At 34.1% G+C, this 13,904-nt stretch overlaps 1 protein-coding gene and 1 pseudogene across 19 annotated transcripts in view; one reads left to right on the top strand and one right to left on the bottom strand.

The window, feature by feature from the left end:
* The window catches only part of GULP1 (GULP PTB domain containing engulfment adaptor 1), an 812,392-nt gene that overhangs the window by 97,864 nt on the left and 700,624 nt on the right, over positions 1-13,904 (bottom strand). For 18 of the 19 annotated variants that reach the window (XM_059928297.1, XM_059928301.1, XM_059928303.1 and 15 more), the window contains 2 exons: positions 8,068-8,142; positions 2,573-2,634 (listed from right to left, as the gene is read on the bottom strand). In XM_059928297.1, coding sequence (XP_059784280.1) covers positions 2,573-2,634; positions 8,068-8,095 — 90 coding nt within the window. In that variant the 5' untranslated portion in view covers positions 8,096-8,142. Of the gene's footprint in view, positions 1-2,572; positions 2,635-8,067; positions 8,143-8,696; positions 8,717-13,904 lie in introns of those variants that run through there. The other variant, XM_059928311.1, reaches the window with a different exon arrangement.
* Positions 1-13,904, top strand: part of LOC132368791 (tigger transposable element-derived protein 1-like) — a 426,013-nt pseudogene that overhangs the window by 196,109 nt on the left and 216,000 nt on the right.

The following is a 13,904-nucleotide window of genomic DNA, read 5'->3' as shown; positions in this document are numbered from 1 at the left end:
TTAAAAGGATCATACACCATGATCAAGTGGGGTTTATCCTAGGAATGCAAGGATTCTTCAATATATGGAAATCAATTCATGTGATACACCATATTAACAAATTGAAGGATTAAAAACCATATGATAATCTCAATAGATGCAGAAAAAGCTTTTGACAAAATTCAACACCCATTTATGATAAAAACTCTCCAGAAAGTAGGCATATAGGGAACTTACCTCAATATAATAAAGGCCATAAATGACAAACCCACAGACAACATTGTTCTCAATGGTGAAAAACTGAAACCATTTCCTCTAAGATTAGGAACAAGACAAGATTGCCCACTCTCACCACTATTATTCAACATAGTTTTGGAAGTTTTAGCCACAGCAATCAGAGAAGAAAAAGAAATTTTAAAATCTGAAAAAAAGAAGTAAAACTATCAATGTTTGCAGATGACATGATACTATACATAGAGAATCCTAAAGCTGCTACCAGAAAACTATTAGAGCTAATCAATGAATTTGGTAAAGTAGCAGGATACAAAATTAATGCACAGAAATCTCTTGCATTTCTATACACTAATGATGAAAAATCTGAAAGAGAGATTAAGGAAACACTCCCATTTACCACTGCAAAAAAAAGAATAAAATATCTAGGAATAAACCTACCTAAGGAAGTAAAAGACCTGTACTCAGAAAACTATAAGACACTGATGAAAGAAATTAAAGATGATGCAAAGAGATGGAGAGATATACCATGTTCTTGGATTGGAAGAATCAACATTGTGAAAATGACTATACTACCCAAAGCAATCTACTGATTTAATGCAATCCCTATCAAACTACCAATGGCATTTTTCACAGAACGACAACAAAAAATTTCACAATTTGTATGGAAACACAAAAGGCCCAGAATAGCCAAAGCAATCTTGAGAAAGAAAGATGGAGCTGGAGGAATCAGGCTCCCTGACTTCAGACTATACTACAAAGCTACAGTAATCAAGACAGTATGGTACTGGCACAAAAACAGAAATATAGATCAATGGAACAGGATAGAAAGCCCAGAGAAAAACCCACACACATATGGTCACCTTATCTTTGATAAAGGGGGCAAGAATATACAGTGGAGAAAAGACAGCCTCTTCAAAAAGTTGTGCTGGGAAAACTGGACAGCTACATGTAAAAGAATGAAATTAGCATAATTCCTAACACCATACCCCAAAATAAACTCAAAATGGATTATAGACTTAAATGTAAGGCCAGACAGTATAAAACTGTTAGAGGAAAACATAGGAAGAACACCCTATGACATAAATCACAGCAAGATCCTTTTTGACCCTCCTCCCAGAGAAACGGAAATAAAAACAAAAAGAAATAAATGGGACCTAATGAAACTTAAAAGCTTTTGCACAGCAAAGGAAACCGTAAACAAGACGAAAAGAAAACCCTCAGAATGGGAGAAAATATTTGCAAACAAAGCAACTGACAAAGGATTAATCACCGAAATATACAAGCAGCTCATGCAGTTCAATATCAAAAAAACAAACAACCCAATCCAAAAATGGGCAAAAGACCTAAATAGACATTTCTCCAAAGAAAATATACAGATTGCCAACAAACACATGAAAGGATGCTCAACGTCACTAATCATTAGAGAAATGCAAATCAAAACTACGAGGTATCACCTCACACCTCACATGCCACCATCAAAAACTCTACAAACAATAAATGCTGGAGAGGGTGTGGAGAAAAAAAGAACCCTCTTGCACTGTTGGTGGGATTGTACATTGATAGAGCCACCATGGAGAACAGTATGGAGGTTCCTTGAGAAACTAAAAATAAAACTACCATATGACCCAGCAATCCCACTACTGGGCATATACCCTGAGAAAACCATAATTCGAAAAGAGTCATGTAGCACAGTGTTTATTGCAGCAGTATTTACAATAGCCAGGACATGGAACCAACCTAAGTGTCCATCAACAGATGAATGGATAAAGAAGATGTGGCACATATATACAATGCAATATTACTCAACCATAAAACGAAAAGAAATTGAGTTATTTGTAGTGAGGTGGATGGACCTAGAGTCTGTCATACATAATGAAGTCAAAAAGAGAAAAACAAATACCATACGCTAACACATATATATGTAATCTGAAAAAAAAAAAGTTTCTGATGAACCTAGGGGCAGGACAGGAATAAAGATGCAGACATAGAGAATTGACTTGTGGACATGGGGAAGGGGATGGGTAAGATGGGATGAATTGAGAGAGTAAGATTGACATATATATACTACCAAATGTAAAATAGATAGCTAGTGGGAAGCAGCTGCAATGCAGAGGGAGATCAGCTCGGTGCTTTGTGACTAGAGGGGTGAGATATGGAGGGTGGGAGGGAGACGCAAGAGGGAGGGGATATGGTGATATATGTATACATATAGCTGGTTCACTTTGTTATACAGCAGAAACTAACACAACATTCTAAAGCAATTATGCTCCAATAAAGATGTTAAATAAAAAAATAATAATAAATTAGCAATAATACTATAGCAAAATAAAATTCAATAATATCATATGAACTATTTTACCTTTGCATTATAAGGAATGTAATGTTTTGATAAAGCCTCTGGCGTATGCATCCATGTTTTGTCTGCAATGAAGAATACACAGTGTTAAATTAAATCACAGGTTCTAAGGGTGTCATATTCATGCATTTGAAAGGAGTCTGATATGGATGGGAGCACTTCTAATTCTGAGATAGTTTTGCTAAAATGAGAAATAATAACTAGTCAGATGTATGAACAATGTAACCACAAAGTAATTATAGGATTCTTTCCTTAATATAAAAGTCTTTTCCTTTTAAAAGCTTTCTAATAATAAAACAATTTTGAATTTTTAAAGAATATTAAAAAAACATCAGTTGTGCTATGAGTAATTATATCAATTATGTGAATAATTATGTGTTATTTTTCTTATTTCATTTGATACTCTCATGAATAACAGGTTATTTTTCTTAATTCCCTTTTCAATAAATAGTAATCTGCTCTTTTCTCATGACTGTTACTATTCCTTAGTATCAAGAATTAACTATTTAGTAACGGGAAATTTTAACATTAAACTAACAACTGCATTTATATAAAGCTGAAATGAAACAATCTACTAAATTCATTTAAAAATTAATATAATATTAGGATAATTTTTTAGCCTCAATTTAGAGAAACATTGATTGAGGGTCCACTATCAGGAGTTTTGAATATAAATAATCTTAAATGCAGTAATTTGAAATTATTACACTATTTAAATTAGTGTAATAGAATAACAGAAATAAAAGTAACTAAAAGAATAGAAGATTGTAAAGCAATTATACTCCAGTAAAGATGTTAAAAAAAAATAGAAGATATCGAAAGTAATTTGTATTGTATATTATTGATAGAAATAGAAAATAAAATTTTCATTCAATTTTTGAATTTGATTTACATATTCCACATATCTTCCAAAAATATTTTGTGGAACAAATAAGCAGGAAAAAAGCAAAACATGCTAATGTTTACACAAATCAAATTTGCTGATTTTTCACAAACTGCATTTGTCTGTAGTAAAACTTCTCAATCTTCAAATATGTTATGTCTTCTTAAGTGGAGTTTTGTGAATATTTTACTCCTAATGGGAATTTAAAAATTTAGAATCAATATTATAAATAGAATAAAATCAGACATATATTTTACCGTGAAAAATATTAAATAAGTACACACTAAAAGAAAATATCAGATTACTAACAAAGCATTTTCAACATTCAATTCAGAACATTTAAAAATGATGTTAACAGAAACTAGTTTGGTATAATTAATATGTTCTCAAACTGGGGGAATGTGAAGACATAGAGAAAATGGCATATATTCCTGGAATTTTAATTATTTTAAACCATTCAAAGGATAATGCACTATGTATTAAATATGTTTATGGGGTGCAATGCAATATTCACAAGAATTTCTAAGACAAAACATGAGGGATCAATAAAATCCTGTGCCCATGATGAATTTTAGGGCTATTTCTGATTACTGAAGTGGATATGTGACAGCCGTACTTGGGTGAAATATTTTGAGAAGCAATACATCCTAGGCTTCAAAAAGCGGTATTGACATAGTGACATTGACAATAATGTATAACTCTTATTTCTTGTATGGATTTTCATTTTAACTATAGTTTTCTCTTTATGATTTCTACTGGATAGTGATATGATTAATTCAAGAATAATTTGTACTTAGATGTGGAATATAGTCTTGCTCTTGTATATTAAAATAAATTTATCACAATACTGTATACCAAGATAATAAAAACATCAAAGACCTGCCTTCAGAAAACCTAAAAAGATATCTAGTTCCTTTTTTTTACCCCTTATCTCAATTCTTCTCATGTCTCCTTTTCCAAGACACACAGCATAGTTCAGGAGGATGCAAAGTCTAACTAAAGTTTGAATACGATGGTTCATTCCAATCCTGAAGCAGAGGGATAACTGTTTTCTCCTCTAAACCACTATTATTCGAAAACTCATGACACTGCCTTTGTTATAGTCTCGTATTGCAGTAACCTAGAAAGAGGTTAGGTATATCCAGCTGCTATTGGTGAAAGACTAAAATAATCACAATGCTAAATTACCAGCGGATAAGCTGCAGTTACTACAATGACAAAAAATCTACATCCACACACCAAGTGCTGACGATTTAATGGTTGTTCATTACATACCTCTAGTATAGGTAATACACTTATTAAACCTGAAGGATTTCCAAAATAAGTCCTTAATGTCATTCTAATTTATACTTTGGCAAAAGAAAAAACTGACAGGACAAAACTATATGTTAACTCATACAGATGTGGCTGACCTTGAAGAAAGGGTACAGATGAAGGTCTTTGGTCACTATATGGACCCACAAAAGATATTGGATACATAGAATTGGTGAAGAAACAGGAACATAGACACTCTAGAATGTGTTCCCTTTCTTGATATTAAACTATAATCACTGACTTAATAGTGAACATTCACATAAAAGGAAAGGCCAACATTTCAAAAATATTTGACAGCTGTCAAACCACTCTGACTACCGGGTCAATAAATCTAGGTATTCAAATGTATTTAGATTAAGAGTTCATCTAGAAAGATGCAGTAAACTTCATTATTCTTGTATCACCAGAGCTTAACATAGTGAAAAAACCTACTTTGAACATATTAATTTAAAACTAATTATTGATGGATGAATGGATGCATTTGAATAAAATTTTCATGAAAAGGAAAATATTTAAATACTATTGAAATTTAAGTGCTTTGTACTATGATTATTTCTACTCATCAGTATATCAACTGATAAGTTAAAGAACATAAAGTGTAATTAGTTGAATTATTTAGTCACATTTATTCATATGCTATGTTTTATACTTTTTTAACTAAATGATTAATTTTTGACATAATAAATAGAATATAAGATTTTAAAAATTCAAGAAGAAAGCTAACATAGGGAAAGAAAGAAGCTATAAAACATTCATTAAAATTTAATCTATGAATCTGGGGTTACATAATTTTTACAGAGCTTTTCAAAATAGTCCAAAATGATGCAATTCTAGTACATTCAGTATTTTTCAGACCCTGTGAGCAACTCTAATAACCATTAAAGCATTTGCAAAGAAAATCAGTGAAGTGCCTGGACAATTCAATCAAAGAATACCAAATTACTAATTGGGAGATTTAATAAAAAGAGAAAAAAAAAAGAATTATGTTTAGGTTTAAGATAATCTCTTTTCCTTGGGTTTCTGATTCAGTAAGGTTGCATGTAATAACCAAGTAAATTGGATATCTATGAAATAAGAGATAAGTTTTTAATGATAAAAGATGATCTTGTTTTGTTTAGAGTACAGTACAGTGTATGTTGATGCTAGTTATTGGAAAGATGACTTGAATTATATATTCTCTAGGGCTATAATTACAGTTCCTGATGGTCAAGTATATGAATTCTCTGATACAATTCCAGTTTTGCATCTCAAATTAAAATTCAACAAATAGTGCTACTGGTTGAAACTAGGAGCACAGGCTCCAAGAAGTTTTCTTTTAACAACTGTAATAAATGAGAGAGTGTGAAGTGACTGGTGAACTTAAGGTAGAACTTCCAGCATCAGGTTCTAACTGAACTGGAGTGAAATATTGATCAATAATTTTCTGATATGTAATCACTAGACAACAAGCGCTTCTGCTTCTTGATTCTCTAATTTTCCTCATGGTTGTACTCCCACTGTCTTCAAGTGAGACAAATATACAATCGCCAGTTACTCATACTATCCAACACTTGGGATTTCTCAGTGAAAAACCACTCCAAATCCCCTTCAAATAAAGAGTAAATTAGAAATGTGAAGTTTCAATTTTAAAACCATGGGAAAGGGAATTCTAAGCAAATAAAAAGAAGCGAAGATATTGAAGTGTCTTTAAAAAACAAGGTAGTGTGTTTAAAGTGATGAGTTGTGATGTAAGGTTTTTATTGTCTTATTAAAAATACTTCTACATATCAGAGAATTATTTCTAGATTTTTTACTAGTAAAGGGAATAAAAAGAAGCATGATTTTATTTTTGGTGTATGTTTTAAATCAGAAGCAAGCTACAGACCACAATAAATGTCATTTTGCCTTCCTCTTATTCTGAAAAATAAGTAAAATAATAAATTCTTAGTTTCCCAGGGTTGAAAAGTGCCTGAAAGTTCTTCACATTACCTAAATCCCTACTGAATACATTAATCCTCTGTACCACATCCAAATGTTTGAACACCTCTCATTTCAGTAAAAAATAAAGGTAATACTTTGAATAATTCCATTATACTTTGGCACAACTTTGTTGGAATTTTTTTCCTACATTTAATCAATGACCTTATAATTTACACCTATTTGTCCTTTATTAAAGTTAGTTCCATGACCAAATGACAGCATTCAAACATTCATAGGTCTTCAAAAATTGCAAGACCACACCAAGGGTTCTCAGCCGTGCTTCCTGTTGCATGGTTGAAAGTCCTGAAGTCATCTCAGCCTTTCTCAACCAGGCATGTTACAGTGTGTCAATTCATCCTTAAAAGCAAGAACACACTGTGCCTGATGGCATGGAGTAGAACAGAACAATCTATTTCCTGGTTCAAGACTGTTCATTATTCATCCATTAAAAAATGAACTGGAACCTTTGATAACCACACTGATGACTGTATTCTTCAGCCATGTTTTACCCACACAGCAATTAAGGTGCATCTTCCAAATAATAACAATATATAAATAAGTATAGAAGTGTTAGAGGTTCTGGACCCATGTTTGGCAATTTACAATATCTTATTAAGTTTACAGTGTGGAATATGACCTAACTAGTCATTTCCCCCCCATATGCCTGTAATCCTACCACACCAGTTATCTCTTCCTACTTTCAATCACCTACGAACTTGAGTGGCATCGTTTAAGTATTCTCTCCCAGGTCATTGACAGCATGTTAAACAGGAGAGAGCCCTGTGCCTACCACTAGAGAACTCCTTCTAGAATGGCAAGGATACATTATTTTAACTTTATTGAACTATATAAAACTATCAAATTTTTCTATCTTTCCTATGAGTGTATCAAGAAATATTTTGCCAAATGCCATGTTTTCCTGCCCCTTAAAAAAATTTCTGTACTGATAATTATGATATATTTATACTTATTTTAAATTCCTACTTTCAAATTAATAACAAATTTATTTGGCCTCTTGCTATCAATTCACCTATCATGAATCCTTATACATTATTCAATAAAAAGTGAAGTGCATGCACACACACACACACACACACACACACACACACATGAGTGAATTTAAATCACTATAGCCCGTGTAAGCTCAGGGAATTTAGTACTATGGCTATGAAAAGTGAAGTTAGGACTAACTTCCTAAGTCAGATCACTTTATTCTTTGTGACTCTAACTTCATTCTAGAGTCACATGGTTTGTTAATCGGGCAAAGTGATTTCTTAACATCTCTGCTTGATTTACACAGTAATATTGAAATGACTCCCAGGTCTTTAATGGATACACTTACCTTTCTTCCTGCTAAAAGCACGGTTCATGATGAGGAACAACCAAATAGATGTTCAGTTCAGTCACACTTTATATCCTATAAAATTAAGAAAATAGTAAAGCATAAATAAAGGAATGTTGACCAACCTCTTTTATGTAAATTATTTTAATCACAAAGTCTTTTTAAATTTTCTAGATGTTTAGAAACAATATTTCACAATATCCTGAAGGACAATGGGTAGGAATAAACGTAAGTACTCAATATTATGAGTGGCACAGCAGACAAGAACAATATATCAAATTAAATTCCTCCCAAGTTCCTTAATTTTTTTCTTTTTTCCTATTATACATCTTTCACTAATTATATTTACCTTCAAATTTAATAATAATAAAGAAGGTTAACTTTTCCCTGAGCTTGTTGGCAAGAAGTGTGGTAATGTTTTGGGTTATCATTAACAGCAGTGGTGGATAAACAGAAGTCTTCTGATATAAATAGGGGTCATGTCCCCCCCAATCAGGCTATGCTTGGCAGCCCTGTGTCCCATGATGCTCCAGGCGGCTGCTTCCTGTCTGTTGAAACCAAGGAAATAGCATACCTCCCACTCCCCACCCCTGAAGCCAAGGAGGAAGCCTTGATGATCTCTGAGTCACCTTCAGGATCATTCATTCCTAGTCTTGAAGAATAGTGCACATTCACAGCCAAATAGCTGTATGGTCCTGTCCTGTGGGATCTAAGAAATCCAAAAGCGTTTCTTCATTTCATCCCATCTCCATCTTCTTCAGTTGAAACTGGCAGTGTTTTGCTAGAGTAGCTGATTAGGTCTGTAATTCACACAGATACTAATCTCATCAAAGGGCTGTTTGGCCATACCTTTGGTGTTCTCTGCTACATGGATTGGCTGAGAATTTTCCAAATCTTTAAGTACTGATTACTTTTTGCTTAACAAATTCATTTCCTTCTCACATTTTACTATAATCAATTAGAAGGAACCAAGCCCCTCCTTCAACATTTTGCTTAGAAATTCCCTCAGCTAAATATCCAATTTTATTGATTGCAAGTTTTACCCTCCACAAAACACTAGAACACAAATACAATTTGGCCAAGTTTTTTGCCACTTTATTACAATGATCACCTTTTCACCGTTGTTCAAAAAACATGTTTCACTTTTCCGAGACCTTATCAGAATGGCCTTTACCATTCAGATTTCTACCAACATTCTGTTCATGATTATCTATGTATTCTCTAAGAAGATGGAGACTTCCTCTCCAGCTCTCCTCTCACCAGAATCGTCTTTAGTAATCCCTTCAAAATACTCTTGGTTTCTTCTAGCATGCACTTCAAAACTCTTCTAGCTTCCCCCCATTACCCAATTCCAAAGCTGTTTCCACATTTTTAGGTGTTTGTTACAGCAGCACCCTACTTCTCAGTAACAATTTTTATTTTGGTCTGCTCAGACTGCCATAACAAGATACCATCAACTGGGTGGCTTAAACAACAGAAATTTATTCCTCAGAGTTCTAGAGGCTGGAAGTTTGAAAGTCATACTTTAGGGTGCCAGCATGGTAGGGTTCTAATGAGGACCTTCTTCCTGGCTTGTAAACAGCCACCTTCTGGCTGTCTCCTCACATGACAGAAAGAGAGAGGGCACTCTTGTCTCTTCTTGTTCTCATGAGGACACTAATCCCATCACTGGGGCCCCACCTTCATGACCTCATCTAAACCTAATTAGCTCCTAAAGGCTCTATCTTCAAATACCAGCACTCTGGGGGAGAGGGCTTCAACATATGAATTTGCAGGGGACACAAACATTCAGTCCGTAACACTCTCCATAAATCTACATAGCAACTGAAGCAGAGCAGAGAAATTAATCTTTATCGTAAAGTTGTTATTGCAGTGAAATTACTGCTATCTCTGTCTTTGCACTTCTACTCCCAAAGAAAAATTAAAATAGTTAATTGAATTATAAAATATTACTCGGCATTGTTTAGTAGACTTAGATAATGACACAATAATATCAATCTGTTATTCACCCCATACTTTACTCATCTTCTCATGATATATGCTATTAATACAAGATAGGTAGAGAATACATTTTAAGAATTAGAATGCCAAGATAATTATTCCATGTATATTAACAATATAACATGGTTTATTTTCTATGGTATGAAAGATATTACTATTATATATATATATATATATATATATATATATATATATATATATATATATGTAACGATTAAAATGACTTCATTTTTGGGCTTCCCTGGTGGCACAGTGGTTGAGAATCTGCCTGCCAATGCAGGGGACACGGGTTCAAGCTCTGGTCTGGGAAGATCCCACATGCCGCGAAGCAACTAGGCCCGTGAGCCACAACTACTGAGCCTGCGTGTCTGGAGCCTGTGCTCTGCAACAAGCGAGGCCGCAATAGTGAGAGGCCCGCACACCGTGATGAAGAGTGGCCCCCGCTTGCCACAACTAGAGAAAGCCCTCGTACAGAAACGAAGACTCAACACAGCCAAAAATAAATAAATAAATTAATTAATTAAAGAAAAAAAATGACTTCATTTTCTACAATTAATTTATTCATTCACTCAGAAATTATTTATTGATCTCCAGTTCCAGGCACTCTGCAAGATGCAAAGAAATACAATAAGGACAAAATATATTCTGTATTCTCGCAAGAGTTACTCTTCACCTAGAACCTAATAGACGTGATTATTAATTGATCATATCCTCAAGGAATAAGTGAAGATCAAAAGCTAGCAGAAAAGGAATATAATGTATCCAAATGTAAGATTCAGCTTCTCTGGAAAAATAGAGACCAATACCATGATGTCTATTAGTCAGCAGATCAAATTCAGTATGCCTCTTCACTACCCAAATCTCATCACTTTTAGGTAGACATTTTCAACAATAGCAGACCATAACATATAAAGGCATTTAACACTATATAATTTCAAAATCCATGAAATTAAATAATATTGTGCTTTTTAAATTAAGAACAATATAATATAAGCTCTTTAGGGATGTACAGACAAAAAATAATAAACCTTAGAATAAGTGTATAAAGTTCAGTAGGCCAAATAAGGAGAGTATAAAATAACAGTACAATTCTATGACTCTAAAACACCAGAAGGATTGTTGCCTGCTCACAAAACATATAGATATAAATGTCAATGAATATCAGATAAGCCATTCTTGTAATATAAATAAAAAACAATAATTTCACTTTCCAAACACCATTCTTTAGCCTATTTATTTGATCCTATGGCACTCTACACTTCTTTGTAAAACAGATCTTACTTCCCCTCTCTATGCCCATGTATTTAGTACAGTGCATGACACTAAGTCGGCATTCAATATACTTACACTTGTTTAATGTATAACAATACATGTTTTGGGCTTACCTGGTGGTGCAGTGGTTAAGAATCCGCCTGCCAATGCAGGGGACAAGGGTTCAAGCCCTGCTCCAGGAAGTTCCCACATGCCGCGGAGCAACGAAGCCCGTAGGCCACAACTACTGAGCCTGTGCTCTAGAGCCCGCAAGCCACAACTACGGACGCCTGCGTGCCTAGAGCCCGTGCTCCACAACAAGAGAAGCCAACGCAATGAGAAGCCCACGCACCGCAACGAAGAGTAGCCCCTGCTCTCCGCAACTAGAGAAAGCACGCACGCAGAAAGGAAGACCCAACGCAGCCAAAAATAAATAAAATAAATAAATTTTTTTTAAATACATGTTTTAATGCACTCTATAGTTTACATAATAAGATATATGTCATTATCAACTTAACACATTAATAAGTTAAGAAATATAAGTTCTATATAAACCTATTTTACTTCCATTTACAATATAATATAAATCTTTCCACTTGGATAAACTTTTCGTAAAGATTGTTTTGGTGACTATATACACATGGATGCATCATTGCCCTGTCATTAAACAACTATTATTTCTAAATTTTAGCTAAATATATACAAAGGGAATAATTTACATAAAAATTGTCTTTTATTCATTTTTCCCATAAAATAGCATCCCAGAGTAAAAATCCCTAGGTATAAAGTATTACTATTTAGGTTTTCTATTTTTTTTTTTAACTAAACATAAAGGGGTTGTAACAATTTACATGGCCATCAGTTATATGACAACACTCATTCAACTTCACATTCCCCGGGATTGACTATTGAATATTGTGTGTCTCTGTGTGTATTTGCATGTGCTATACTTTTTATGATCCTGTTTTTAAAATATAAAACTCTTTAAGATTAACAGTGCTATATGGTATGAAAACATACACTGATTTCCCAATGGTATTAAAAAAAAAAAGAACCACTATCATTCAATAAATAATCCAAACCTTCCTCAGAAATTTATGTTGACACCTTTCCAAATATTAAATTCAGCTATGTAGATTTATTTAGACACTTTTGCTTCTGGCCAAGACAGAGTAACAGAGGCTATACTTTTCTTACCATCTGAAACACCTAAAAAATGAAACAAGAGGTATGAAACAATGACTGTTAAGACATTAGACATCAGGCAACAAAGGACAGTGATCCATGAGAGATGAAAAACAAATAAGGTAAGCCCTATGACTTCCCTGGCTTAATGCGTGGAGAAGGTTTCCAGACTATGGTCCAGGGAGGTGGAACTCAGGTGAACCCCAGCAATCTCCCTGAGTTTTGGAGATATTGCTGAGAATGTGGTGAAATGAAGGTGCCTATTTTGCAGTCAAGAGCACTGGAGAGGAAAGAACTCTACCGAAAGCACTAAAGATACCTGCAAAAAATCCTTCTTACAATTGAACTGAGTACTGATAATGACCCAAGACTGAGGAAAGAGCCACTCACAAAATTTAGAAAGAACAGTGCCTGTAGCTCACACAAGAACCAATAGCAATGAAGGAAAATTTTGAATTCACAGAACTTCAATTAGATTACTAGGAAGAGTCTCACCTTATCAGTGGGGAAAAATTAAGGCTAGAATAAATGCTGCTTTGACCTCACCTGACAAATCTTTAAAAACAAGACCCAAAAGAATCAAACTATTTCCAAGTAACTTCTCTATATCCCAAACTATGCTCAAAAAGATTTTAAGGTTAATTAGCACCCAACATGGTAAAATTCACGATACTTGGTATGCAATAAAATGTATGTGTGGGGGTGGGGTGGGGAGGGTGTATGGCTATATATATATATATATATATATATATATATATATATATATATATATCACATGCAAAGAAGCAGAAAAATACAATCCACAATGGGAAGAAAAATTAATCAAGACTGATCTACAAATGACCTGGATGATGGTAGTGGTAGGCAAGGACATTTAGATATGTTCCATATGCTCAAGAAGCTAGGAGATAGATTAAACAGATACAAAAAAACACCCAAATAGAACTCCTAGAAATGAAAACCACAGTGTATAAAATAAAAAATATACTATATGAGATTAATGGCAGGTAAGACATTGCAGAAGAAAAGAGTAGTGAAATTGAAGACACAGACATAGAAATTATAATGCAACACAGGAAAGAGTCTAGCTGGCAGGCAGGAAGGAAGAAACAGAGGGAGGGAGGGAGGGAGAAAGGAAGGGAAGGAGGAAAGGAGGAAGGAAGGAAGGAAGGGAGGGAGGGAGCAAGGGAGGAAGGGAGAAAGGAAGGGAAGGAGGAAAGGAGGAAGGAAGGAAGGAAGGAGGGAGGGAGGGAGAGACAGAGGATCACTGAATTATGGAAAAACCTCTAGTGCTTGAATAGTCCCTGAAGGAGAGGAGAGAGTTAGAAAAATATCTGAGGAAAGAAAGGCTGAGAATTCTTCAAATGATGAAAAATATAAACCCAGAGATTCAACAAGCT

Source organism: Balaenoptera ricei, chromosome 7, assembly GCF_028023285.1.
Source record: "Balaenoptera ricei isolate mBalRic1 chromosome 7, mBalRic1.hap2, whole genome shotgun sequence".
NCBI lineage: Eukaryota > Metazoa > Chordata > Mammalia > Artiodactyla > Balaenopteridae > Balaenoptera > Balaenoptera ricei.
The sequence above is the reverse complement of the archived record's forward strand: the minus strand, read 5'-3'. Positions and strand labels throughout refer to the sequence as shown.